Consider the following 27,266-nt stretch of genomic DNA (forward strand, 5'->3'; position numbering starts at 1 on the left):
GGAGAGCGAGCAGGTCAAGCCATGGATGCAAATTCTTCCGTTTCCAATAAAATATCAACCACCTGTGCTCTATGAGGTCAAGCATTACCGTCCATCAATACGAAGCCTTGGCACTCAGCACCTCGCAACAACCCCACATGAGGTCCAGAGACCACGTCACGATACTTGACAGTAATTAAATCTTGCCGATTCAACCGTACAAGTTCATGAAGAGGTGTTCGAATCGTAAACATAATAGCTGCTCACACCATTATGGAACCTCCTCAATATCGGTCTCTTTCCACAATGTCTGGGTCCTGAATTGTGTTCCACGTTCCCTACAGATGCGAATCCGTCGAGAATCACTCTCTAGGCCAAATCGGGACTCACCTGCGGAAAGATCATTGGCCCACTCTATGATTTCGTCAGTCATACGACCCCACCGCCGCCTGAGAGATCGATCAGCGGGATGCGATTCTCTCGATAAGCGGTACAGAAGAACGGCTGTGCTAGCCAAAGAGTACACAGCCAGTCGCAGTACTTAAGCTCGCTGAGAGGCCACTTCACGTGTAGCAGGAGTGTAGTGCAGTTGTGCCAGTCTACAGTTCGTTACCGCGCTCAGTGGTCAGCCAGCGCCGATGTTAGTCAGTCATCGTCTGCAGCTCAGTCATTGCTGCCATGAAGTCTTTGTAGCCCAGTTCATAGTTAGTCTTCAAATTCACCGGATTCGACATTCAAGATTACGAGAGATTAATTCGTCACTGCAAGGTTTGTGACTTGTAAATTATGTCATTCTACGGACGCTTAGTCTAGTCGCGTCTTCTATAACTGTCAACCAACAGATCATGGACTACAACAAAGGTAAGTAATAAATACTTTCTTATTTTTTACTCCTGCTAATTAATTGTGTTTTCCTGTTGTAGTTACCAAGCAGTCTTGGCATAGTAGAACCCACGTTTCCACCTCCTTGGCTACCTCGTATTGATGGACTCGGTTATGGTGGAAGATCGAGAGCCATCACACTGTTCGACTGTCCAGGTGGCGTGTTGATGACTCCATTCTAGACGTTCCCTTCTGTGAACACGCGACAGAGGTACACATACAAGAGGTCTCCGGCAATAAAGGCCTTTCTGCAGAAACCTTCTGTACCCCGTTTGTCTCGATGCAACACGCCCAGTGGATGCTGCGATGTCGGATGCCAGTTGCCGTGCAGTACTACGGTGATACCGTCGTCCCCTTACAGCCAGATAACGCTCCTGTCTTTCTCATGTCTCACGTGGTTGGCCCAGGCTCTGGTCTTTGGGATACGGTTCCGGTCTCTATAAAATATCGCCACATCCGAAGATCAGCAGAACGATTCGCGTTAAGCCTTCGGGCCATATCAGTTTGCGATGTCCTGCTTCCATTCTTCTTATGTTCCTCCGTCGCAGAGAGTCTGGTAGCCGTCTTCACTGTGCCTTACAGCACCATCTATGACTGTGTGCACAGCGATTATGGGTTTGGACTACGTGGCAAACACTACCTCGTATGACAGGTGCTCTGATGTCATCGCTGGCGTGGTTTTTCGTTAACTGGAATGCTATCTTCCGTGCAGAATATGATAGCACGGGCATCTGTTGACAGTTTGTACGATTATATCGTGAATTAGACACATGGCAGAGAAATAGTGGTTTGTTGCTTTAATTTTGGAAACCAGTGTATATAACTACTCCCCGGTAGATATCCGTTCTGGGCGCAGCTGACGGGTAACAGGTGTGCGCTAGGACGGTGGTTTTTAGAAACAGAAAGAGGAATCTCAGAGACGGCATAGTTACAGTAATTCCTGCAGTACTGGTCGATGCTCTCTGCTGTTGACGCGAAGAGAAATGGAAAATAGTGATGGGAGGATCCAATCGATTTTTTATCTTATTATTTTCGATTGTTTATTGGTCCCAGTTATAATCGCTTTAAAAAATTATATAAAAAAGAGACCTGACAGATAAGAAACAGGGGGAATGAAAATGGGCAAAAATTCACTTTGCCGTATCAGTGACGCTAAAAATTGCAGAAAGTTTTAATGGTAAAATTCCCATTGATTTCAAGTACATGATTAATGAAAACAAAGTGAAACAAGCACCGCTCGGTTAATAGCAATCTCGAGCAACAGCCACGTAACACTAGAAGCGGTACAGCACTGAGCTAATAACGTTGTCGCCATATGGCGTTCATACACAGGATGTAGTAAAAGTCTGGATGCACCCCTAAAAGTGGATCGGTATGAGGCATCATAATAGCGGGTATGGGGTATCTGTAGTTGAGGGCACAACTTGTAGGAGCTAGTCCGACAGCGGCGGCCATCTTGAAATCCGTTATCTGTGATTTGGGTTACGTATTTCAAATGGCACATAATTTTGATCTGCCTCTGTCTCAGGAATAGTCATGTGGTACCTGTTTTTAAGACATTTGTATGTGTGTTGGGCTGAACACCTGTTAAAAGTTTGGGACACTTGCCAGAGTCGACATTATGGCATATGCTATACATGACCTCCATTACGCTGGACACACAATCGAACTCTCTTTTTTTTCCAGTCCTGTTTCACACGTTGCAAGATCTGTGGGTCAACAGAGGCACATGCCTCCTCAGTACGCTGGCAAAGATGGGCTGCATTGTTGGTTTTTACCTCATACACAACTGATTTCGAATGTTCCCACAGATAATGGCTCTGAGTACTATGGGACTCAACTGCTGTGGTCATCAGTCCCCTAGAACTTAGAACTACTTAAACCTAACTAACCTAAGGACATCACACACATCCATGCCCGAGGCAGGATTCGAACCTGCGACCGTAGCAGTCGCACGGTTCCGGACTGCGCGCCTAGAACCGCGAGACCACCGCGGCCGGCCCCACAGATAAAAGGGAAGAAATGTAAGGTCAGGGGAGTGTGGTGACTATTCGATAGGACCCCTCCTATCGATCCAGTGACCTCCAAACTGTTCATCCAGAAACTGACTTCAGTAGCATAGCGGGAGGTGCACCGTCTTGGAAGAATGTTGGAAAATCACCCTACAGATTCAACAGCGTTGGAAGCACATAATCACAGAACATGTTAAGATACCTCTCCCCATTAAAGGTTTCACCAATAAACACCGGACCTATGATTCTTGTGTCCCAAAGCCCACCAAACCATCACTTTTCACCACCAGCACCTTTTCAGGGATTCATCCACGAAGGGTTTGCATCTGACCAGTAACGACGATTCTGTTTGTTTGCTTCTCTTTGCACATAAAAACTACGTTGCACTGATCCAAAGCACATTTTGAATCAGCCGATCAGGGTCATTCTTCGAGAGATGATTTTGCAACTGTAATTTGTGCGGGTGCCATTGATGTGTATGCAAGACATGCAGAAGTGAACGTTGCCTGACACCGGATATTCCTAATTAACTGGTGCTTACTGCGATGCAAACTTCTCACAAACAATGCCACAACTGCTGTTGCAGTTTTCTCATTGGTGACTCTTCTTGGACGTCCACCACATGCCTTGTCCACTACAGAACCTGTCGCACGTATTTTTTTCGAGTAACTTGGATACTGTTTCAGGACATCGGGCATTGAAGTCAGCAGCAATCACTCTGGTACTTCGTCCATCACTCACAAACACAATTTCAATGCGTTCCTACTTTGTGAGTGCCATTGTGACCTGCAAGAATATATAGAATTGATCGCCTCCTTGTAATTTCAAATTTTAACAGATCGTAACTCCTACACAAATAAAGATATCTTAAAACAGATTTCAATTTGTATTCCTGAGAAAGAGGCAGTTCAAAACGATATGCCACATGACCGCTTTCCCATTTGAAGCACGTAACCTAGATTCAGGATGGCGGATTTTAAGAGGACCATTGCTGTCGCCATAGCTCCTATAAGTTGCGGCCCCTCCTACAGATACCCCATACCAGACGCCATTATGGTTCCTCACACCGTTCGACTTTTATAGGGCTGTATCCACACTACACTTAAAACTAGCATATTAGACGGTACTTCGTGCATGCATTCTTTTATCGTTCGTAGGACAGCCAATTTAAAAGTGATTTTCCATGTGCAACCTTATGCTGGTGGAAATGTAACTATATTATTGATGATTCGGCAACACTGATGCGGTAGCGTTCTCGCTTCCCACGCTCGGGTTCCCGGGTTCGATTCCCGGCGGGGTCAGGCATTTTCTCTGCCTCGTGATGGCTGGGTGTTGTGTGCTGTCCTTAGGTTAGTTAGGTTTAAGTAGTTCTAAGTTCTAGGGGACTTATGACCACAGCAGTTGAGTCCCATAGTGCTCAGAGCCATTTGAACCATTTTTTTGGCAACACTGATCTCTATTATCAGCCTTTGAATGATGAATGTTGCCTTCTTTGGACATGTTCAAAACCCATTATGATTCAAAATGTATTTATTTTACAATAGCAGCCCGATATTTTCCAACTGGGCACCCTTTCAGATCCGAACTCTCCCCCCCCCCCCCCCCCCCACCCATCTCCCCCACTCGACGGCCCTCTGCGGCGGCGTATGTCCCCCTATTACAGCACAGGAAAATCTATGGCTGTGATACTTCAGTTTTTCTGCCCACATATGGCAGTAAAAGACAGATTGTCGTATAGAGCCTATATAATACGGAAACCGTAGGTAATATTCACAGGTGGCCGCCATTTTTGCTAGAATTCGTGCGTGAAATATTGTCACGTGCTGACTGTCACAAGACATGGATTTGACACTTGCACCACAGCAGAAATTCGAACTTGTTATTGAGCATGTGGCTACTATACCTTTAATGTGGAGTAAATTAAAGTCTCGCATGAAGCAATGTATATTTATTGCAACTTTTCGGAAAGAAATGGGCAGTCGACCAGGAGACAAACGAGTTTCATTTCTATTGTTTCAAACGCTCTGAAGTGAATTCAGAGGTTTCTTCCTGGATTTTCATTGTTAAAATTAGTAGTCTCTAAGCTTTATGCAGTTTTTCCCTTCCCAGCGTAAAATATTTTAATGACTATGTCTTACATTGGGAAAGCCAGAAAACATAGTTTCGTAATGTTGTTTATTAAGAGTGAAAGTACAACTATATAGTATCTGTTTTGCTGAAACGAAACTCACGTTATTACAAATACTCGCGTTTTTATGTGATTAGTTATTAAACACAACAGATAATTATCAAGATTAATTAATTGACACTTATATTGGATGAATGCAATTAAAATAAAGTAACAAATAATAATACGGGTACAACGAGGATCGAACCACAGAAAGCACTATTTATAGTCTAGAACGCTACTTACTGATCTGCATGCGATTTTGTGATAAATCAGCGGAATGTTTTGTTCAAGAAAGTGCTCAGAAATTTTCGAAGTTGGTTTTTTTATTTCCAAGAGAAGAAATGTGTAGACGTGGCAGGCTATAGACTGATACAGTTTGCCAAGAAGATTTCTTCAACAGCTAGACTTTTTTTACTGTGAATAATGCTGAAGCATCTTAACTACAAAAACGAAAAACATGTGCTAACAACTCAGATCTGCTGTGTGATGCGTACAAATATGTGAAGTTTCAGGTTAGTCACTCCCTCTTGACTGGATACTTTAGAATGCAGCAAGAAGGTACAGATTTTAGACAAGAGTTCGATATTGACAAATTTTTGTTGCGTCTCGTACAAATCGAGGGCATACACTTCGCTTTGCTACAGGATGTGAAACTCCAAGTTGGAAGCACCCGTGAAGAATTGCACGGTCCAACTGATCTATACAGTGGTCTGTAATTTTGATAAGCTATTCTACTCATTACTATTCTTGTGGAACATTAAGGTGCTGTTAAAAACGAATCATTGCGCTAAGAGACATAATTGTGAAGCATTTTCAGCGTAGAAGAATCCGCCCACATTTGATGTTTAGAAGAATAAGATATGCTATTAAAAAAGTTGCACAGAGTCAGTTTACAGGCCAAACGTCATATGTCACAATAACTACGTTGCCACTTGTATTACATGCAGATGGAAAGCAAGAACGACTTAACTTCGCATAGATGAGGGTACTTCGTCTGTTTCCCAGTGTTAATTGTATCTCACCTGTTCATTGCAACTGCTTTCTTCTAGTCTTATTCCGTGGAAATTTGAGCATTCGAAATCCTTCGCTTTTGTTGGAATGTCCGTAAGCAGCAGACTGGCAACGTTTCTGAACGTCTGCAGAATGAAATACAGATGGTCAAATACATATGGTACAAATGATGTCAATCTTACTTCAAAATCTGACCTCGTATTTAAGGTCGTACGCGTAAACTCTACGCAAAAAGCTGTCTGACTAAAGTTCAAACATCGACAACTAGGTCAATACGTATTTAAGGTCTTACGCGTAAACTCTACGCAAAAAGCTGTCTGACTAAAGTTCAAACACCGACAACTAGGTCAATACACAGTAACTCAAGTTCCATGCATCGACATCGGTCTCAAACGCGTAAACATGTCGAGTTTTGTGCTTACGAACTACAATTTGCAGACAGCATTGATTTTCCGTTATCATTTGAAGAAAACTGCTGCAAAATCGCACCGAATGATTGTCGAAGCTTTCTGCTTTAGAGTGGTTCAAAAATTCAAAAGTAGTGATTTTGACGTGAGAAACGACGAGCGCGGGAAACCACCGAAAAAGTTCGAAGACAACGAATTGCAGGCCTTATTGGATGAAGATGATACTCAAACTCAACAGGAACGCGCGGAACAATTGAATGTGACGCAGAAAGCCACTTCTCTACGGTTGAAAGCTATGAGAAAGGTGCAGGAAGTGGGAAAATGGGCTTCTCATGAACTAAACGAAAGACAGCAAGCAAATCGAAAGACCACTTGTGAAATGCTGCTCGCAAGATACAAAAGAAAGTTGTTTCTCCATCGAACAGTGACAGGTGATGAAAAATGGATATGTTTTGAGAATCGTAAGCGTCGTAAATCATGGGTGAAATCAGGAAAACCATTGACATTCACTGCAACACCAAATCGCTTTGGAAAGAAGATAAATGTTCTGTGTTTGGTGGGATCAGAAAGGTGTCATCTATTATGAGCTGCCAGAACACGGTGAAACCGGTAACATTGATCGCAACCAACAGCAAATGATCGACTTAAATCGAGCATTACGTCAAAAACGACCAAATATGGTAAACAGCAACACAGAGTCATATTGCTCCATGATAACGCCCCATCATACACAGCAAAGCGGGTCAGGAAAACAATCGAGGCGTTCAGCTGAGAAATATAGGGCACGTGGCTTATTCTTCAGACTTTGCTCCGTCCGATTATCATGTCTGCATCACCGGGACGCGCTCGTTGAACAGTGCTTCATTTCGTATGAAAATGTACGATAATGTCTCGCTAACTGGTTCGCTTCAAAAGAAGAACCTTTTTTTGCGTGGCATTTATAGCCTGCCGGAGAGGTGGGAGAAATGTATAAAATATTGTTTATCAGTTTCAAACAACAGACGTCTAATTATTGCAACCAAATTCCCGTTTCATAGCTCTGCACCTGGTACAGAGTGCATAGCAAATAACTCAAATACATTGTAATCGTTTCCAACTTCTGAAAGCATTGCGAACATGCGACTCGAAGAGCCCCGTGGCGATTCCATATTTTTGTTTCACATAAACAAGCTGGATTTTTCGGATATTGTTCTGTGGACATTTATACTAGCCAATAATCCGTCAGTGAATTGCTAGATTGTAAATGTATTGCTCGTATTCTACATTATTTAGTTCGCATCCGTTTTTCGTACTTTTTCGCATTTAATAGAGAACTCCATGTTAGCAGCTATAAACAGAATCAGTATTCAACTTTATTACGTCTTGTTATAGAATGAGTATGTATTTCTACTTTGAATGATGTGGCTTCTAGCAATTGAGTATGCTTTGTAGTATTCGTGACAGAGTACTTAGTTATTGTACCAGTTACTATTACGGAGCAAATATATTCTACGTCGAAGTGCACATTTATACTGTCATGAGATTGCACGGCACCGATATGATGTGAACGTACTTCCTCTGTCCTCAATGCTACTGCATTTAGTTAACTCTAGTTGTACAGAATTCACTAGTAGATCCAATGATGAAAGCATGACACTGTGTATTATTTGCTTTTAAGTTTTCATTGGACTGGGAGGCTGACTGAAGTATATTGATTTCTGTTAAAATATATTGTTTTGTAGTACCTGTTACTAACGTGTGAACACATTTGGGTAATTACTGTTTTAGTTTTAGCACTCGAAAGGGAGAATATCTTAGTCAATAAGAATACAAAGCATACTCAGTTGCAAGAAGCAGCACCATTAAAAGCAGAAATACATAAGCCCTACTCATTCCATTACAAGATGTAATATACTTAAATACCAATTCTGTCAAAAGCTATAATATGAAGCTCTACATTAAATGCGAGAACGTACGAAAAATGGATGTGAACTAATAGAAGATAATCCGGTACAACATAAAAGCCGTGGATCGATGGTTCAAATCTCACTTTGATCTCCCATTTTTTCGTTCAGTTTGGAATACCTCTACCTTTTAAATGTAAAATTTATCAATATATGATAATCAACACATATCTAATCATCATATGCAACGAAATATACACGTCGTCTTGTTTCTAATCTTCTTCACGCAATATTCCAGTTTTCAGTGCAAATATAAATTATTAATTAATATTTTATTAAAGATTATTAATAAAGGTTGCTTAAATTAAGAAAGCATAACAAATCAATTTTTAGGGCAAAAATGAAAAATCAGTTACTCTTTATTTGGACATTTGTTTTACAACACAGAAGTGGTCTCACACGAACCAGATTGATTGGCATCATGGCAACACGGAAAACAGTAATTTGCACAGCGTCGAACACACCATATAGACGTCGCACATTTACAGTTGCCACTATACCACTGCAATACAAACCCAAAAGAACTGATCTAGGGCAACATTAACGGATTTGTCGCGAGAAATAGTTAGGCATTTAAGCTAATATATCTATCCAATTACGTTATATTTTCAAGGTGTTTAAACTGCCAGACGTATTGGAATGAATGCACGAAGCGTTGTCACACGTCACTGCCGAACACCGGCGGGATACAGAACGGCACGTCATAAAAGGAAGAGACAATATGACGCAGCGATGCCTTCGTGGATCGTTGTAACAAAAGACAGTTCCAGTGCAGAAATGTATTTTTCAGATATTGGAGGAGCTCAGAGATCACCACACTACTTACTGCAAGTAATGCCTTCAGTGGCCTCAGTGTTTTATTATACGGTGAAATCCTTGCAATACGGTTTTGTCACACATGTCTCCCGCAGAAAAGCTACCATATGTCAGGGCGGATTAACACATTTGCCGAGAGTAGGCTATTCAAATTTTATTGATTGGCGACTCCATGTTGTCTTGTGCACTACGACCAGATAACAGGTATACTTGAAAAAAGAGACAGCATTGGTCGTATATTTTTTACTATTGCAAAATTTCTTGTAATATATTATGATTACTTTCCTACTATAAGCTTGCATGCACGCATGCACCGGTGATGTTATGTTATGAAATTATTCATGTAAGTCACGAAACACACTGAAAAATTGCAGCAAACGACCAGAAAAGTGTGCCAGAGAAATACTCATACTTATTATTTGGTTATGGTAGCGTGATTGCGTTTGTGCTGGCATAAGCAGAGAAAATATGCCATGGTTGAAAGATATTCACTTATCTCCGTGCGCTGCCAACGTTAAGCTGCCCGTAGATGTGAAGTGGTAGTGTACTGTATACATTGTTAAGGGTAATGGTGCTCTTATTGTTGCAAGCAGCAGACGCTGCCTTGTACTTACCACCTCTCAGTTGTACAGCTGTAATGTTGGGGCTAGGCCATTCCCAGCAGCCACCACGCGAATCGTCAAGTTACCGTGGCTAGATGGTATTGGAAATTAAAGGACGCAATCAACCGAGGCGGTTTTTCTTTTCTTTTTGTAGTAAATGTAGGGCGGGACTTGCCCGTTAGCAGTGTTGCCAATTTAGCGACTTTGTCGCTAGAAATGGCGACTTTTTCCATCATCTTAGCGACAAAAAAAACTTTTTAGCGACAAAAATTATTTAGCGACTTATCTGGCGACTTTCGGAGTACTGACGACTTTTGAAGTACTAATCAAAACTATTTTGGGCCAGTATTTTCATTAACAAAACTAAGATTTTAACTATAGAATGGATACGGCACTGACTTGGTTCTGGATTTACTATGTTAAATTAAGTTCTTAGCAGATCATGTAGCATTGTTCAGCATTTAGTAAACCGGAATGTGGGAATTGCCTATAGAGTAAGAAAACCTTGACCATAGAACAATTCATTATTCATCACCCACTAGCCTGTTATCGTCGATAGCGTATCGATCTACAATTCTTCAAGTTTTGAACTCCCTTTATTTTTCGAATTGACAAAAAACATACGTAATATTAAGTATAATAAAATACATTTCTGTCCAGCAACCTCTAATTTTTCAAAATGTTAACTCGCATTCAAACTATTATCACATGCACAGTGGTAACGCAAGAACAATTCGGTAGGGGTATCTCAGACATTATTACGTTTCAAACAAGGAACAATAGGACTGATATAGAGTTATCGAGTGAGTAGATTGTTTCATGACCTCTAGTTCGCCTGAGTTTTAATGTATTTTCAGTGATTATAAATTGGTGAAACTTAAGTTGTGGTGGCTTACATAAAGGATTTACCGCAGAAGAAGAAGCAGTACGCTCAAAAATATCGGGATGCGTGGGAAGCAGAACCTGAATTCAATGGGTTGCTGAAACCAGTCATTGGAGACTTACCCAAGGCCAGATGGCAAGTATGTGCAGCAGAGGTTTATGCTAAATTGTGTGATATTAGAAAGCATTCTAAAACTATTAAGCATAAACAAAAAATTTATTTAAAAAAACACAAACCACTTTACCTATGAAAATTGTTCCGAAAATTACAGTTAGAATAGCAAGCAGAGCGGAAGGTGCCCTTCCTTTATTTATTGCTGAACATTGTTCTATTTTAGCTGTAGATCATTTAGGAATACTGTGCAAGAAGGTGTTTTCCGGTGATGAGGGCGCTATTTCTCAAACTCGCTGTTGTCGAAACTGCAGATGCAAGAAATCCGGCTGCTGTTCTTGTGAATTCTTTGAAAGATTTCAAACTCCCAATCCCTAATATGGTAGGAATTGGCACAGATAATGCTTCTGCAATGGTTGTAATAAACAATGGGCTTTTCGAACAACTGAAGGGAGAATATGGTTTGAGGCATTTGGTATTGATCCGTTGCATTTGTCACTCTCTTCAGCTTGCAGTTTCGCACGCCTAAGTGAATACCATACCTAGAAACATAGAGTTTCTTGTACGGGAAACCTACAATTGGTTCTCCATTTCACCCAAAAGACAAGAGGAATATAAAAAGGTTTATGAGACAGTAAATTGTGGAAAACAGCCACTAAAAATTTTGAAGGTCTGGGCAACACGTTGACTTTCAATTGAACCAGCAATACGATGAATTCTGGAGCAGTGGGAAGAACTAAAGCTACATTTTTCCCTTGCCATGGTTCAAGACAATTGTTACACTGCCGATCTTTTGTACAAGATGTATTGTGGCGACTCAAATCATCTTTACATGTTTTACCTTATACACGCTTTAAAAGACGAAAAAATAGCAATAAAAGCTTTTGAAGGAGAAGACAATGACCTCACTAAATTACTAGATACACTTGTATTTCTCATGCAGTCACTCGGACAAAACAAAGTTTTTCCAACTGTTGATTTGTTGACAACATCAGTTCCAAGCGAATGAATGTACGCAAATCCGAACCTTGGCTTCATGTTTGAACAGAAATTGTCTGAGTCAAGTTTGTCTGAAGAAAATAAAGATTATTTGAAGAAGAGATGCATTCAGTTTAGTCTGAAACTCATAAAAGAAATTCAACAAAGACTGTCAAGTAACGTTACGATCCTGAAAAAAATGTCAATGTCGAATGTTGAAGAAACACTAAAAGTGATAATGCTGTAGCGGATGTAGCCAAAGAATTGGGTTATAGTGGTGATTTCATAGACGGTATGCTGCAAGAATGGCATAATATCAACTTCATTAGGTGGAATAACACTACGAACACTGTTCGATTTTGGAGTGAGGTTTTGCAGTGTAAAAATGCCGTTGGGGAGAATCCTTTTTCTTTGTTTTCACAGCTAGCAATGACTGTTCTATGCCTACCGCAGTCAAATGCAGGAGTGGAAAGAATATTCAGTTCTATGAACATTATAAAAACCAAACAACGTAACAGATTATCGTTAAAGAAAAATAATGCTTTGATCATATTGAGAGACCAGCTGAATAAACAAAATAAAGATTGTGCATCTTTTGACATACCGTCAGACGTATTGGAGCTTATTGGAACGAACAAAAGTTACTCTTTTGCGACAAAACCAGTCGAACTGCAACATCATCTTTTGAGCGACGTTCAACCCTCTACATCAACTACAAATCTGCCAGAGCATGAAACAGAAGAGTTATTCGATCTTCTGAGTGACGACGATGAATACCTCACATACCTGTATGTATATATTATGTAACCTAATTTGAGTTCTTGCTTTCTTTTGTTACAAATATAGTTGTATATTTCTATATATTTGACTACTGTGTTTGAAACAATAATTTATGTGTTGCGTCAATTATGATAACATGTTTAATTAAAGGTTAGCGTATTTTATATGTATGTTGTTGAAAGCGATGCGTCATTTCATTAAGACAATATAGCAATTACATATGAGACAATTTTTAAATTTTTATTAATATTTTATTACCCACCCACCCTCACCCCCACTGGCTAATTGCACCGTTCACAGCACGAAATTTTCAGTACACCCCTACTAAAATCAGTTTTAGCGACTTTCTAGCGACTTTTGATATTGAATCTAGCGACTCGGGATTTTTAGAGTTGGCAACACTGCCCGTTAGTATCGCCGTTCTATATGAGCCGCTGACAAGGGAACCTCCCCATCGCACCCCTCTCAGATTTAGTTATAAGTTGACACAGTGGATAGGCCTTGAAAAACTGAACACATATCAATCGAGAAAACAGGAAGAAGTTGTGTAGAACTATGAAAAAAAATAAGTAAAATGTACAAACTGAGTAGTCCATGCGCAAGATAGGCAACATCAAGGACAGGGTGAGCTCAGGAACGCCGTGGTCCCGTGGTTAGCGTGAGCAGCGGCGGGACGAGAGGTCCTTGGTTAAAGTCTTCCCTCGACTGAAAAGTTTACTTTCTTTATTTTCGCAAAGTTATGATCTGTCCTTTCGTTCATTGACGTCTCTGTTCACTGTAATAAGTTTAGTGTCTGTGTTTTGCGACCGCACCGCAAAACCGTGCGATTAGTAGACGAAAGAAGGCGCCTCTCCAATGGGAACCGAAAACATTTGATCGCAAGGTCATACGTCAACCGATTCCTCCACAGGAAAACACGTAAGATATATTCTATACGACACTGGTGACGACATGTACGTCACATGACAGGAATGTGTTGTCGACCCACCTAACTTGTACACTTCGCGAATGGGTAAAAAGATTCTTCTACCTTGTCCGATTTAGATTTTTTTGTGGATGTGATAATCACTCCCAAAAAAGTGATGAAAACATAAGAGTTTGTCACATAAACTGCAACAAATGAATGCAACAGTTTCACAGTCGCACAGTTTTCCCTGTGCTCTGTCAAAACATTTGTTTTTAACGTTTTCAAATTTTTCCGTTTAGGTGTAGCGTCCTCATACTACGGCGCAGTTACCTCACATCGGACGGACGGACGGACAGATAATAATTGTCTGAAAATAAAAAAAATAAACTTTTCACTCGAGGGAAGACTTGAACCAAGGACCTCTTGTTCCGCAGCTCCTGACGCTAACCACTGGACCACTTTTTCTTGATGTTGCCTATCTTGCGCATGGACTACTCAGTTTGTATGTTTTTCTTATTTTTTTCGTAGTTCCACGCAACTTCTTCCTGTTTTCTCGATTGATCTGTGTTCAGTTTTTCAAGGCCTATCCACTGTGCCAAATTATAACTAAATCTGAGGGGGGTGCGATGGAGAGGTTCCCTTGTGAGAACCAAAGTGGCCTAAGTGAAAAAATTTTAGTTTTTGAGCCATTCAGTTTACTCACAATGCACAGAAATTTGTTGTGGAGAAGTGGTATAACGATAACTCCCACAGGAACCACTTGGAGCTCCAAATGGATTCTTCCTCTCGTAGTCATGTTGTTCTTCATTGTTTTGCGTGTTTATTTACGCTCTAAAATCAAAAAGGTATTGTAGCAGTGCTATAACTATCAGCATTTTTTTCTTTCTTTAGATTTGTTATATACAGATCTCATTAAAGTAGAAATTGTCTTTGTAAGGGAAGTTTACTCTCCATTTTGAAGTCTAGGATGAAGCCTACACGAATCAAGTAGCAATGTCTCACATTAAATACTGAAACCATAAAGTTCATCCCTCTCAACAATGCTGTCCGTCTTGTCGCCGAGACTAAAGGGAAGGACATGATGACACTTCTCCCTTACATCCCTCCGATGCATCATGCTGTCTTCAACCAGCTGACAACTGCAAGTTCGGTTGAGGTATCTGACATGTTGACCCTTTGGCAGAAGAAGATGATGTGGACGGTGAAATCGAGTAAACAGACATACTCAGTTATAAAGCCTCTTGATATATCAACATGACAAGAATTACATTTTAAGAAATTTCGGCATTTAGAAACAACAATTTATGTATAATCCATAGATGAATGCACTGCTGAACTATTGGAGAGCTCGGTAGCTAGCATTCCAGTAATTAACAACAATAAAACAATTATTTTAACTCAGTTTGTGAGAGAAAAGTGCATAATGGGAACAGTAAGAGCAGACTCACATTTATTGTATCACATTATGTTTATGTTTTATAGACAAACTGCATTTATGGGGATTAAAGACAGCGTATTTCTTCTCAGGTATTAACCTTCACCAAAAATGATTATAAGGGGAGTGGTAAAACTCTTGATTTATACCACTTTACTTCTGAGAGGAAAGTGGTACTCCAACTACAAATTTATTGCACTTGTAACAGTACACGTTTCGAAAAATGTGTCGTAACATCTAGCGAAACATGTATCGGCAGTGCTCTATGTGCGGAATGAACACCATAATTAGTCAACACACTAGGTTGATAGTGGACTGTGCAAATGCATATTGCTAAAAAATAGAAAAGAACATTAGTTATTATATGACCACTGAGTAAGGTTCTGTTCAGCAAAATGTAGTGACCAAAAACCGGTTTTAGCAATTTTATTGACGAAACTTTCATAAATGTAGTGAATATTACTGAAAGCAGTTCTGTGATAAGGGAAAACCCTTGATTGGATACAAATATCGGTAACGGGTTTATATAGAAAAGTCACATTTCGTGCCACTGTGGCACAACAAACTTTACAAAAAAATATTCGTTTTAGAGAGATCTTTGCTGCAGTATGTTATTGAAATTACTTATTTTCTTAATACGCTTGTATGAATACGAAAAGCTTTGGTCAGCCAATCACAGCACAGGACATAATGTATAGTCAACCAGTCGTACCAGACCTCGGGCAAAGCAGAAAATCAGTCTGCCACCACAACAGGGCCACCCCCCTTCCACCCTTCCCCCATTCGTTGGTGGTGTGGTGTTGAATCCAAACTGTCACATTCCAACCTAACCTAGGCCTTGGGCTAAGCCACAGATCAGTCTGTCATCACAACCAGGTTTCTTTCAGAAACAGCTAAATATGTGTGACAAGGAAGAATATATACTATGATTGGCTGACGAGATCACATGTCCTATGCTCTGATAATCTGACAGAAAGAAGGTGATTAGAGGAATCACCTTAGAAGCAAATCGAAAAGCCGCCATTCGAATTCAGTGCCTGCAATGATAACTTGCCATATTTTGTGCTTTTCATATTTATACTTGTGTATTACAAAAATATGCAGTTTCAGTAATATACTACATTAACGAGCTCTCTAAAATCCATCATTTTTCGTATAGTTTGTTGTGTTGAAGTAGCAGGGAGTGCACCCTTACCTTAGTATCAACCAGTCAGCAATTCCTGTATTCAGTTACTGGTTATCTTAATTCATCTCATTACTTGTTATTATATCTCTGTTTTGGAAGTGTTCCTTAAGTCCTGGAAGGATGTTTTTTCCCGCCCAGCGTTTCTCACTAGTACTTTGATTCTGATACCATTTTATTATCCGTTTTGCAGAATGGACTAAATGCTCTCCACTTAGCAGCAAAAGATGGCCATTTGGAAATTGTATCAGAGCTACTCAAACGAGGAGCAACTGTTGATGCAGCCACGAAGAAAGGCAACACAGCTCTTCATATCGCATCACTTGGTAAATGTTACTTGGCTCTTAATGAATTAAAATATTCACTCATTGAATAAATTTAACCTTAAAACATTGAGTTACATTTAGTCTAGAGTTTGTAATGTTTTCATATTATCAAATTACCATTTTCATAATTACTACTGTAAATAAGAGAGTAAATATTCCTATCCTATATCTGCACTCTTCACCCTCATACAGTATGTGACATAGGGTACTTAGTGAGCCATAATTATTTTGCCGCCTATCGTGGATGTTGTGCGAGTAAAACACCTGTTGGTACAGCTCTCTGTAACCACAGTTACTGTGATTGTACCATCAGTAACATGAAATGTATGTTGGGGAAGTAATGTTTCAGGCTTTACCTTGGAACATCTCACTTAGAGTGTTAAGAATAAGACTGTATATGATACACTGTCTTTCCTGTAGTATCTATCTCTAATGACCTTGATGTTGATGGGATGTTAAACCCTACTCACCCTTCAACAGTGGAAAATCCGGAATGGGATGTAACAATATTATGAAAAGGGTAGGTGTTACCCACTATATAGCGGAGATTGTGAGTTGCAGATAGGCGCAACAAAAGGACTGTCAGAAAATGAGCTTTCAGCCAAAAAGGCCTTTGTTGGAGATAGAATGTACAAACACACACACACACACACACACACACACACACACACACACACACACATTCTCACGCAAATGCAACTCGCACACCTCTGTGTGTGTGTGTGTTTTACTTAAATTTCCTACGTTGGCTTTCCCTGAATTTGAAGTGGAGCATTTGTAAAAAAGTAAATAAAAAATAGAGATATCTCTTGAAACAATAAGAAACTGCTTGTGAAAGTTGACAGCATGTGAAATTGTAAGGCACTGCTGTATGTTTAGATACTCTCAAAGGGGGAGAAGGGAACAAGAGAAGGCGGTTGTAGTAGCATGGTTTTGCGGTACCATAGGTGTGTCATCTGTGGACCAAAATGCATCAGTAAAATAGAGGTGGGAAAAAATGCAGAGTTTCATGGTAGAAAGTTTCTCCTCTTTTAGGAATCAGGACTTTCTCAAACTCTGTGTGGAGTGCAACACAGCTCTTGACGCAGTTATAGAATTACAGATTCAGCAGTCTGTGTTCATGGCTGCAAAATAATGTGTCAAACTGGGAAACAATGACCATCTAAGTTCTGTCCTAGGTTGTTAAGAGTTCTTTGTACTATCCAATTTGAGGATGTTTTGGGAGGTTTCCCCCAATGATCTCTTTGAATTCTTACCCAGGTAACACTACACACAAATGTCCCTAAAAATCTAGCTTTGGAAAACAATTATTTAAACTTAAATTATGTAAAACAGCTATGAAAAAACTCATTATGTTGATTGATGTGATGTGTGAAGTTTTGTCTTGAAATATAATTTCATGTTGTTGAATCAGAAAGGTGGTATCTATTTTTATAAAATAATACAGAAATATGTACTTTGGTTATATCAGTGAAGTACCTTTTATGTAGCAAAGTAATCTCCCTTCAAAAAATGTTGAGTTAAAACTGTCAACTATTTGCTGTACAATATCTTTAAGTATACTTTCTGTCCAAATTTAGCTCCCAAATTCACAGAATCAGTTATATGAAAACGAAATTTTCAAATCCTGCCACCTCTTGGATAATTTTATTTGGAGCCTCATGGCTGTAAGAATGTATTGTAACAGCAAGAGAAAGAAAAGAGTTAAGAGTTCATATAATATATGCAAGACACTCTGGAAAAGTGTGAGACCCCAGATTTAAAGTGGGTGTTAGCCTTTCAGCACTTTTTTCAACCAATCTTTGCTTTGTGAGCAGAAGAGTTGGTGGTTTGTCAGTGAATGTTCATTATGAAGCTCCCTTAGTTTCTTTTGTTGGAAATATAATATAATGAATGTAATGAAGTGGCTCAGGGTGAAGAACCACTTGTGTATTTGGGGTGGAATGTGGTGGTGAATTGCGGTGAGGGTGCAGGGCATTCATAGCTCAGGAAAACAATATCAAAAAGTAAAATATTTTGTTGACATTCAAGCTATTATACTACTAATACTGCAGCATAGTGGCCGTGCCCCCTTTAGCACCTAGCACGATGGACTTGTGGTGCGCTGTGACAGCCAGTTGTTGACCTAGGAGCAGGCCAGCACATCTGCACCCAGGAATGCTGACACCCAGAAGATCGCTCAACAGTGCACACTCCACTTAGATGCAGCATGGCTACTTGTGGCAGCAATGCAGAAGCCTGCCTGAGCCACAAGATGAACTCTCACCTGCGAGCGAAGGTGCGAGGTGCCAAGCCAGCCCCACCAGCGTAGGAGAGTGGCGGCTGTACTTTATCTGGTCATGATTTACTTGCTGCCCCCCAGGACAGGAATCTGGCTACTGCTGGAGTGAGCCTGGAGGTGGTTCACTGGTAGAAAGGTGCCAAGTTCTGGGAAGAGGACTTGGTGTTGGATGATGATTCGGTGGTTGCAGAGGTCCAAACTCGTGGTGGCTGTTTCCTGGCCATAGCCATCTGGCATCTGTTGTACTCTTCCCATCATAATAGATGCTGTTTGACTGCAGATATCTCTGCTAACATAGATAATTATTTACAGTGGTTAGAAGATCATTTTTTGTGATCATGTTTTATTTGTTATACCTGTCCACCATCCAAAACTTGGTCTGCAAGGAGAGTGGAATTTTCTTTTAAACATATATTTTCCATTCAGATCCATCCATTCTCATTACTATTATTCTTATTTGTTTGTTTCAGCTGGGCAGGAAGAGGTAGTGAAACTGCTGGTTAAGAGTGGAGCTGCAGTCAATGCACAGTCACAGAATGGCTTCACTCCATTGTACATGGCTGCTCAAGAAAATCATGATGGTGTTGTAAAATTCCTTCTAAGCAAAGGAGCCAACCAGAGTCTTGCCACAGAGGTATTCAGCCACAAAAAATACGTATTTTATTTTATTATTATGAGTAATTAATTCTGTACTATTCAAAAGGAAAACAGAAAACAGCTTAATTATTAGCCAGGTGACAACCACTGCTGAACTACTGTCTTCAGATACATGTGTAGGTGATTCTCCAACCTGCTTTCTAATGCCACCTAACCACTTTCCACTAGCCCATCTACTCTGTCTTTTCTTATCTCTTGAAATCCATCAAAGAACTTCCTTGGTCTATTGACCATTCAATATTGACTGTGTATTCCACTCACCTTCATTTAATTTTTACAACAATCATAAGTGCATCTTCCACTGCAGTTTATTTGCTTATCTGTTTGTTTGTTTTCCTGTTTCTTGTTGTAATTGTCAGAGTGCATTTCTCCATTGCATGCTGCTCTGCTCGGCCCTTCAATTTTTGAATGTTTTTCACATTAAAAGGCCATTGTCGCTGCTGTAAATCAAAGTTTGTGACACACACTGATTGTAAACTTTCTGTTTCAGACACAGCAAAGCTTATTTTGAAAGCTGTATAACACTCGAAGTCGTTTTTACTCTTCTGTTATTTTTATTACATCCATCTAAACCTGCTCCAGTTGAACAAACTCATCAACTGACTTCATAGCTGATGTATACTATGGTGGTTATACCTTAATTCAGTCATATTGTCATTGATTTTCAGCTTTACTTTCATATTTAATTTATGAAGGTCTTGATTTCATTGCTGACATTTATCTGCACATGAGGCAAATGGTCCATTGCCATCAGTAAAATGAGGGTGGTTCAGATTTGATTTATTAAAGGACGTTTCTTCTTTATTTTCAAAGTTTAAGGGTCTGAAAACTTCCTTGCATGGCTGAGAATAGTTTTAGTCATAAGGAATTGCATTACCAGACTCTGTTTGCAATTGTGAATTTCATACTCACTTAATGAAGTCTGATGGAACATGTAGCTGGGAGGTATATAATCAATATGCTAACATATTTTGAGCCAGTGTACTTTTTCTCAATGCCTTTAAGTTCAGCCTTTGTTGAATCTCAGTCTAAAGCTTTCTCAAAATCTGTTAATCCAAGGAAAAGCATTAATTGATATTTATTATTCTGTTTTGTAATTTCAGTCATAGCTTGCAAGTGTTCCTTTGTGCTAAATCCTCTTCCAAACACAGCTTGTTCCTTTGATTGGTGATAATTTTAGTGAATATTCTGTACATTACTGAGAGGATGCATATTGTTTCAACCACTATAGTATAACATGTTCTTCCAGCATCCGGTGCTGCCAACTTTTGTTCTTTTCTTTTTCATTTGCCTCTATTATGCCAGTCCTTGTCTGTATTGTTTTGTTCTTGCTACCATCATTATACTATCAGTCTTGTCTTCTTGCTTTGATTCTTCCTGTGAAATTTTGCGGTAAGAGCTACTGCTGTTAGTCTAACTCTGTTTTTGGGAAACTATCTTGTAGGTATGTGGGCAATGATATTCTGGATGTAGGAAATGAAGTAATTTGCTGGAACAGAAATAAAACCTGTCACATGTACATTACAGGATGGTTTCACTCCATTGGCTGTTGCAATGCAGCAGGGCCATGATAAAGTTGTTGCTGTACTTCTTGAGAATGATACAAGGGGTAAAGTGCGCCTCCCTGCCCTTCACATAGCTGCGAAGAAGGATGACTGCAAAGCAGCAGCCCTTCTGTTACAGGTATGATTAATTAGTGTGCTGTAAAAGTAGATGTCATAGATATTTATAAAGGAAATAATATTTTTACGCCCCAAATTCTTGAACCTCAAACATAATTAGATTTGTTGAAAATGTACATGTAAGTTCGATGAACTGTCTTGCCAGGAACTTGTTTATAAATTGCAGAGTAGTCGTGTTCATGTTGAAGTTTTCTCGAAGAGTGTAACAATTTGTCAAGATGTCTGTACGAGAAACTGTACAAACTTGTAAGATATGGTTGAAAATGTTAACTGCTCTACCAGTTTAAGAACACATGTTTTGACTGAGTAGTTACAGTAATATAATAGCTTTATGATAAAATGATAAACACATTATGGGATTTCCTTGAACAGTTTTCGGAGTTTGTTTAGTGGTGAATGTTTGTTAATGGAATTTTAGTATAAACTGTGTGCAGAAAACATTGGTTTAGGTATACTTCATTTTACTACCAAATATAAAAGTTTGAATCATTTCGTGTATTTATATGGCTTTAAAGTTTTGATGTGTTCTGTGTATTAAACTAACTTCATAATTTCAGAACGATCATAATCCTGATGTTACATCCAAAAGTGGATTCACACCACTGCACATTGCAGCTCATTATGGAAATGAAAATATTGCCAACTTGCTGTATGAAAAGGGGGCTGATGTGAACTACTCTGCAAAGGTAAATAATTTGAAATCCCTCCTGAAACCTTTAAGATTGTTACTTTTCCATATGTTATGAAATTGAAGGCAAAAGAAAATCAAGACAGCACTCCTTGCACAGAAGCGAGTAGTTTATTCTAAAACTAAAATTTGATATAAATCTTTGGTGATATTTTGTTTGAGATACTGTTTTCATATTTTATGAAGATTGACTTAAATGTGATGTATCTTCTGTTTCAGCATAACATCACTCCACTTCATGTAGCCTGTAAGTGGGGGAAGATTAATATGGTGTCGCTATTGATCGACAAGGGAGCCAATATTGAAGCAAAAACTAGAGATGGGCTGACACCACTACATTGTGCAGCTAGGTCTGGACATGATCAGGTCGTGGATCTGTTGTTGGAGAACAAAGCTCCTATACGTTCGAAGACTAAGGTGGGTGTCCTGAGGGAAGATACTTTTCATCTTTGTCTGGGAGGTCTAGAAAATACTTATCTACATTGCACTCAAAACATTTTCAAGCTATAAATTTTGTTATTAGCTTTCATCAGGTAGACAAATTTTTATTGAGCATAAAACATCCAAAGCAAACAATTTTATACCTTCACAATACTCTGTTTATGTACTTGAACTAAAAACATGCACCACTTCAGTTTTAAAAAGCCACATAAAATAGCAGTGCAAGTATCACAGAAGGGAAATACTAATTGGAAGTGTGAGTTGAGATAGATGTACAACTACATAAAAGTTGCCAGAAGTTACAGTAAAATTTGATGGCTAGGAGTCTGATTGCAATATACAAGTGTTAGTGTTTTCCTTCAGGTGAGAGTTCCTGCCCAATCTCTGTTCAGGGTTTGAATCTTTGTTTGCAGAAATTAACATGCAACAGCCAAGTTTAACTGTCTATATTGTTTGTAGAGATTGATTACAGAGATTGTATTTGATCATTACTCTTTTATCAACCTAAATTGTCTATTTCTGTTATAATTATTGCGTTTAACTTTGTGCCTGAAAGGTCTCCACCAGAAGAACACAAATTTCAATCCTGAGTGGTATCTTGAAAAGTTGTAGTGGTTCTTGTTTTGTAAGACAGCAATAACAATCAGAAAATTGATGTATTCAGCAGATGCCACTCTAATACAGCCACCCAGTAATTATTCATGCAGAGAATGAAGCAGCAGTCTGTTGACAAGCCCCTGAACGCTGTCCTAAATGGACTGTACCACTAAATTAAATCTATTTTAGTTTACATCTGTTGTTATGTAAGAAGTACACACATTACTGCCGGTACTTATAACAATTACTCAATGTTTATGCTTTAGAACGGTCTTGCACCACTTCATATGGCAGCACAAGGAGATCATGTAGATGCGGCTCGAATCCTCCTATATCATCGGGCTCCTGTGGATGATGTGACTGTGGACTACCTGACAGCATTACATGTTGCTGCGCACTGTGGTCATGTTCGTGTTGCCAAATTGCTTCTAGACCGGAAGGCTGATCCAAATGCCCGTGCCCTTAATGGCTTCACACCACTGCATATTGCATGCAAGAAAAACAGGATAAAACTTGTTGAACTGCTTTTGAAGTACAATGCCTCAATTGAAGCTACAACAGAGGTAATGCTTTTTAGTTCTTTTCGGTACAGGCATATTTCATTTCCTTGAGATGATTTAAAGTTCTAGTTATAAGCAGATTGTCAAGCTTATTATAAAGTGCTCCATTGTTTGTATTTACATTAAAAAGTTCTTTTGTGTATATTTAATTGGAGGTAGATAACTAATATTTGTGCAAATATGGTGTCCCCCCCCACCCCCCACCCCCACCCCACCCCAACAGTGGTCTGAGAAATCATTGGGCAACATATTCAATATTGTAGTCTTAGCAAGGTTGTTTGATGTTTATTATTATCCCAATTTCTCAGATACGAGAGAAGTAAATAGACTTTGTTCTGTCATGTGACAGCAGTTGTAGAACCTGCTAGAAATTTGTGAAATTTTATGTCACCAGCTGCCTGAATAAGAATTAACCATTATTGTGACGATGAAGCTGTACACAGTTTATGGTAAATGATTAACATTGCATTGACGCCAGAGAAGAAGTGATATGAGAAACTTTTAATACACCCACTCAATTAGTTTGTTTGAAATGTTTTTCAAGCGAGAACCAGTTCAATTGAAATTACCCTAGTGTGCACAATTGTAACTAGATACATGGATTTATTGAGTTTGCTATACTTTTCAGTCACCAATAAATAATAGATTATAACTGTATGCAACTGTCAGTATCATACAGTTGACAAATGAGATTTAGGATGAATTTTCTTTTTTGCAACTATATTCGTTGTGCATCAACTGTCACTGTGTGTCATCAAATAATTATCATATAATTTTTATGCATATACACATTGCTCTGATGTTTGAAATTCATTTATTTTTTCCAGTGAATCGAAGCAGAAATTTTTTTTGGCTCTAATTGAGTAATATGTAACTTTTGATCACTATATTTCAGTCTGGTTTGACACCTCTTCATGTGGCAAGTTTCATGGGCTGTATGAATATAGTCATTTATCTTCTACAACATAATGCAAACCCCGATATCCCAACAGTTCGAGGAGAAACTCCTTTGCATCTAGCAGCCAGAGCAAATCAGACTGACATAATCAGGATATTGTTACGGAATGGAGCTCAAGTAGATGCCAAGGCTAGGGTAAGTGTTCAGACAGAGAAGTCCAATCAGTGGACTCGTTTTATGACTGTTTTCACATGTAGTTCACAACACTGACATTATTAACTACAATTTTTTTTTTTTTTTTTTTTTTTTTTGGGCATGTACCCAACTACTTGTGTGGCCTTTACCTCCATGTGTGCTTGGAATCAGTTATATGTTGATGTTCAGTGTTAATGAATTATATTCATTTGACTGTGTTTTTATTAGCTGCTTGATGTAAGTTGTGTGGAAAATATATGTTTGTGTGCAGTCAGTTAGAGATAGGCACTGTGTTGAGAAAGCATGCTCAGGTAGCCACAGGGAATGAAATAGTTCAGTGGATTACCTGACTGAGATGTTGTCACTCCCTGTACCAAGTGTCTATGTGACAATGAGCATACCAGGGGCAAGAAGCACCAATTGATTGTGGATAGGTCACTGGTTTCCAACACATGAATAATTCCCTCTCTGAAGTAATGCCCACAGTGAGATATTAATTTGCCACCATGTCAGAGATACACATTGAGTACCACAATTCATGGAAAAGTGCTCTATCAGTAGGGTTAATTGCCACGGGCACTGAAGTGTTGATTAATAGTGTTGCTACTGACTTGCATATTTTAAAAGCAGATATAGTGGCTACAATACAGCAAACCATTTGCTGCTTAATACTGAACAACAAGCAACTAGTGAGCAGCCATACCACCTAGAACCAACTGCTTACTGTGGGGCATCAAAGAACGGTGCTTCTTCAGAGCTATAATATGCACATGCAGCTGTACAGCTACACTGTCGTAGCTGACTACATTTTGTCAGCACTGCAGCTTGACTGTGAGCTAGCAACATTCTCAGTCTTGTTTACGTGCTTATTAATGACCCAGCACCTCAGCTATTCATTTGGTGACCCCACAGCATGGTTCCATATGTTACATGTCTATGTACGTATTAAGGCATAATAGACTACTTGTAATAGTGGAATATGAATACAAAGGTGTAGTTTCTGCAGGGCAACGATGTCTTCAGTGAATATGATTTTCATTGGATACAAATCAGCTTAAGATTGATTATTTTATGTGGAATGGATGTATCTGCGTGTGTGAAAGGTTATTCACAAATCTTATTTTCTTTATATTTATAGCAACTGGAGTGAATATTTTCTGCATAAAATCATCAGAGTAAGAGAGAATGGTCTTATTGCAATTGAATATTTTTTAATTTTTTATTATTTTTATCTATTTATTTTTATGGAAGAAACAAAACTAAGAGGCTGAAATAACATTTTTGTTTTAGTATACCTGTATTGAAAAAATAATAGTTCCCAACTAGTGTCATTCAAACAGGCAGTTCCTGTGTATGAGTCTTAATGCCCAGAATTGCAACTTCTTAAACTTTTTGCTGAAGTGTTTCACTTCTCTTACCCTTCTCCAGTTTCTTTTTAATTATCCAAAAAGTTCTATTACTGTAGTGATTCATGAACTTAACTCATCAGCTCATTGATATTAGTGTCCATTGTAATGTAGTATGTGTATTTCATTCTTTACGTGAAGATCAGTATCAGTTATTAAATAGTATCAAGATAATCTTTTGACAAAATAAGATAGTAATCAATTCATTTATTCACCACTTTCAGATGATGTTACAATCACTACATAGGATAAGAATCATGATGCCATTCATGTGCACATAGCTGTACTATAGTGTATGTTCATTCATGGTTTTTTTATATGCTGTCCTGATGAATTTTGTAAAATACATAGATAACTTTCAGAATTGTCAACAGAGATAACTTTTATACAGAGTTGAAGTCACAAATTGATGGATGAAGAGGCTGATTTGTTTATCTTTGCTCATCTCCCATCTTTGGAAACAGCTGTGTACTGGTGCTTATAATCCGAAACCTGTGTTGTACAGTAAAAATAATGTTTACAAAAAAGGCTAAAAAGTGTTTTGTGTAGTTAATACAGTATATTTTGTATAATTTATGGTTTCTTTGCTTATCACAATACAGTAATTAGAAATAAATGTCACTTTAATTATTAATTTATCACACAGAAGTTCAGTTATCTAAAAATATGAAATGTTTTACAGAATATAAATTATGCACATTTATTCTGTTTTCAAGAAAAGTGAAACAATCCTTGACCTTTTACAGGAAGAGCAAACTCCACTCCATGTGGCATCACGTCTAGGAAATACTGATATTGTTATGTTGTTACTACAACATGGTGCAGCAGTTGATGCCACTACCAAGGATCTTTACACACCATTACACATCGCAGCAAAAGAGGGTCAGGATGAGGTAGGATGTCCTGATCAGTCCTGTCACAGATTCTATTCATCAGAATGTGGACATAGCTTGTTTACTTTTTTTGTAGGGAAGATATGAATATGGATTTATTATATTATGAGTTGAGGTGTTAATGAAGGCAACAGTGTAATTGGATTGACAGAAAATGAATTATGCTAATTAATAAAAATGCATGAAATAGTAGTTAAAATGGTTTAAATTCAGAGCTCTTTATAAATGTGGAAATTCGTAAGCTTTTAGTTCCTTTTGAATTTTTAATCCTTGTTTTCTCTGTTACATCATGTCATGGGTTTTTCTTTACAGCAGGTCCCCTGTCCCTCATATCTCTTTCTCTTTTACACTCTTAGTCAGTTAATAATAAATTTTAATGAATTGTATTTCTTCACACCAGTCTAATCTTGAACATTAGTCTGACCTTCCCCTTAATTAAATTTTACTTCTCATTATTCTGAAACAAATACAAAGGATGGAAGGAAGATTAGGGTTTTACATCCCGTCGACATTGTGGTCATTCTGGGTAGAGCACAACCATGG

The 27,266-nt window shown here is 38.8% G+C and overlaps 1 protein-coding gene across 1 annotated transcript in view; it reads left to right on the forward strand.

Moving 5' to 3' along the window:
* LOC126213607 (ankyrin-3-like) overlaps positions 1 to 27,266 on the forward strand; it is a 294,242-nt gene that overhangs the window by 105,255 nt on the left and 161,721 nt on the right. The window contains exons 3-10 of the mRNA XM_049941464.1: positions 16,293 to 16,425; positions 19,177 to 19,340; positions 20,891 to 21,046; positions 21,603 to 21,731; positions 21,953 to 22,150; positions 23,038 to 23,334; positions 24,227 to 24,424; positions 26,577 to 26,723. Coding sequence (XP_049797421.1) covers positions 16,293 to 16,425; positions 19,177 to 19,340; positions 20,891 to 21,046; positions 21,603 to 21,731; positions 21,953 to 22,150; positions 23,038 to 23,334; positions 24,227 to 24,424; positions 26,577 to 26,723 — 1,422 coding nt within the window. The remainder of the gene's footprint in view (positions 1 to 16,292; positions 16,426 to 19,176; positions 19,341 to 20,890; positions 21,047 to 21,602; positions 21,732 to 21,952; positions 22,151 to 23,037; positions 23,335 to 24,226; positions 24,425 to 26,576; positions 26,724 to 27,266) is intronic.

The sequence above is a fragment of the Schistocerca nitens genome, chromosome 1 (assembly GCF_023898315.1).
Source record: "Schistocerca nitens isolate TAMUIC-IGC-003100 chromosome 1, iqSchNite1.1, whole genome shotgun sequence".
Lineage (NCBI taxonomy): Eukaryota > Metazoa > Arthropoda > Insecta > Orthoptera > Acrididae > Schistocerca > Schistocerca nitens.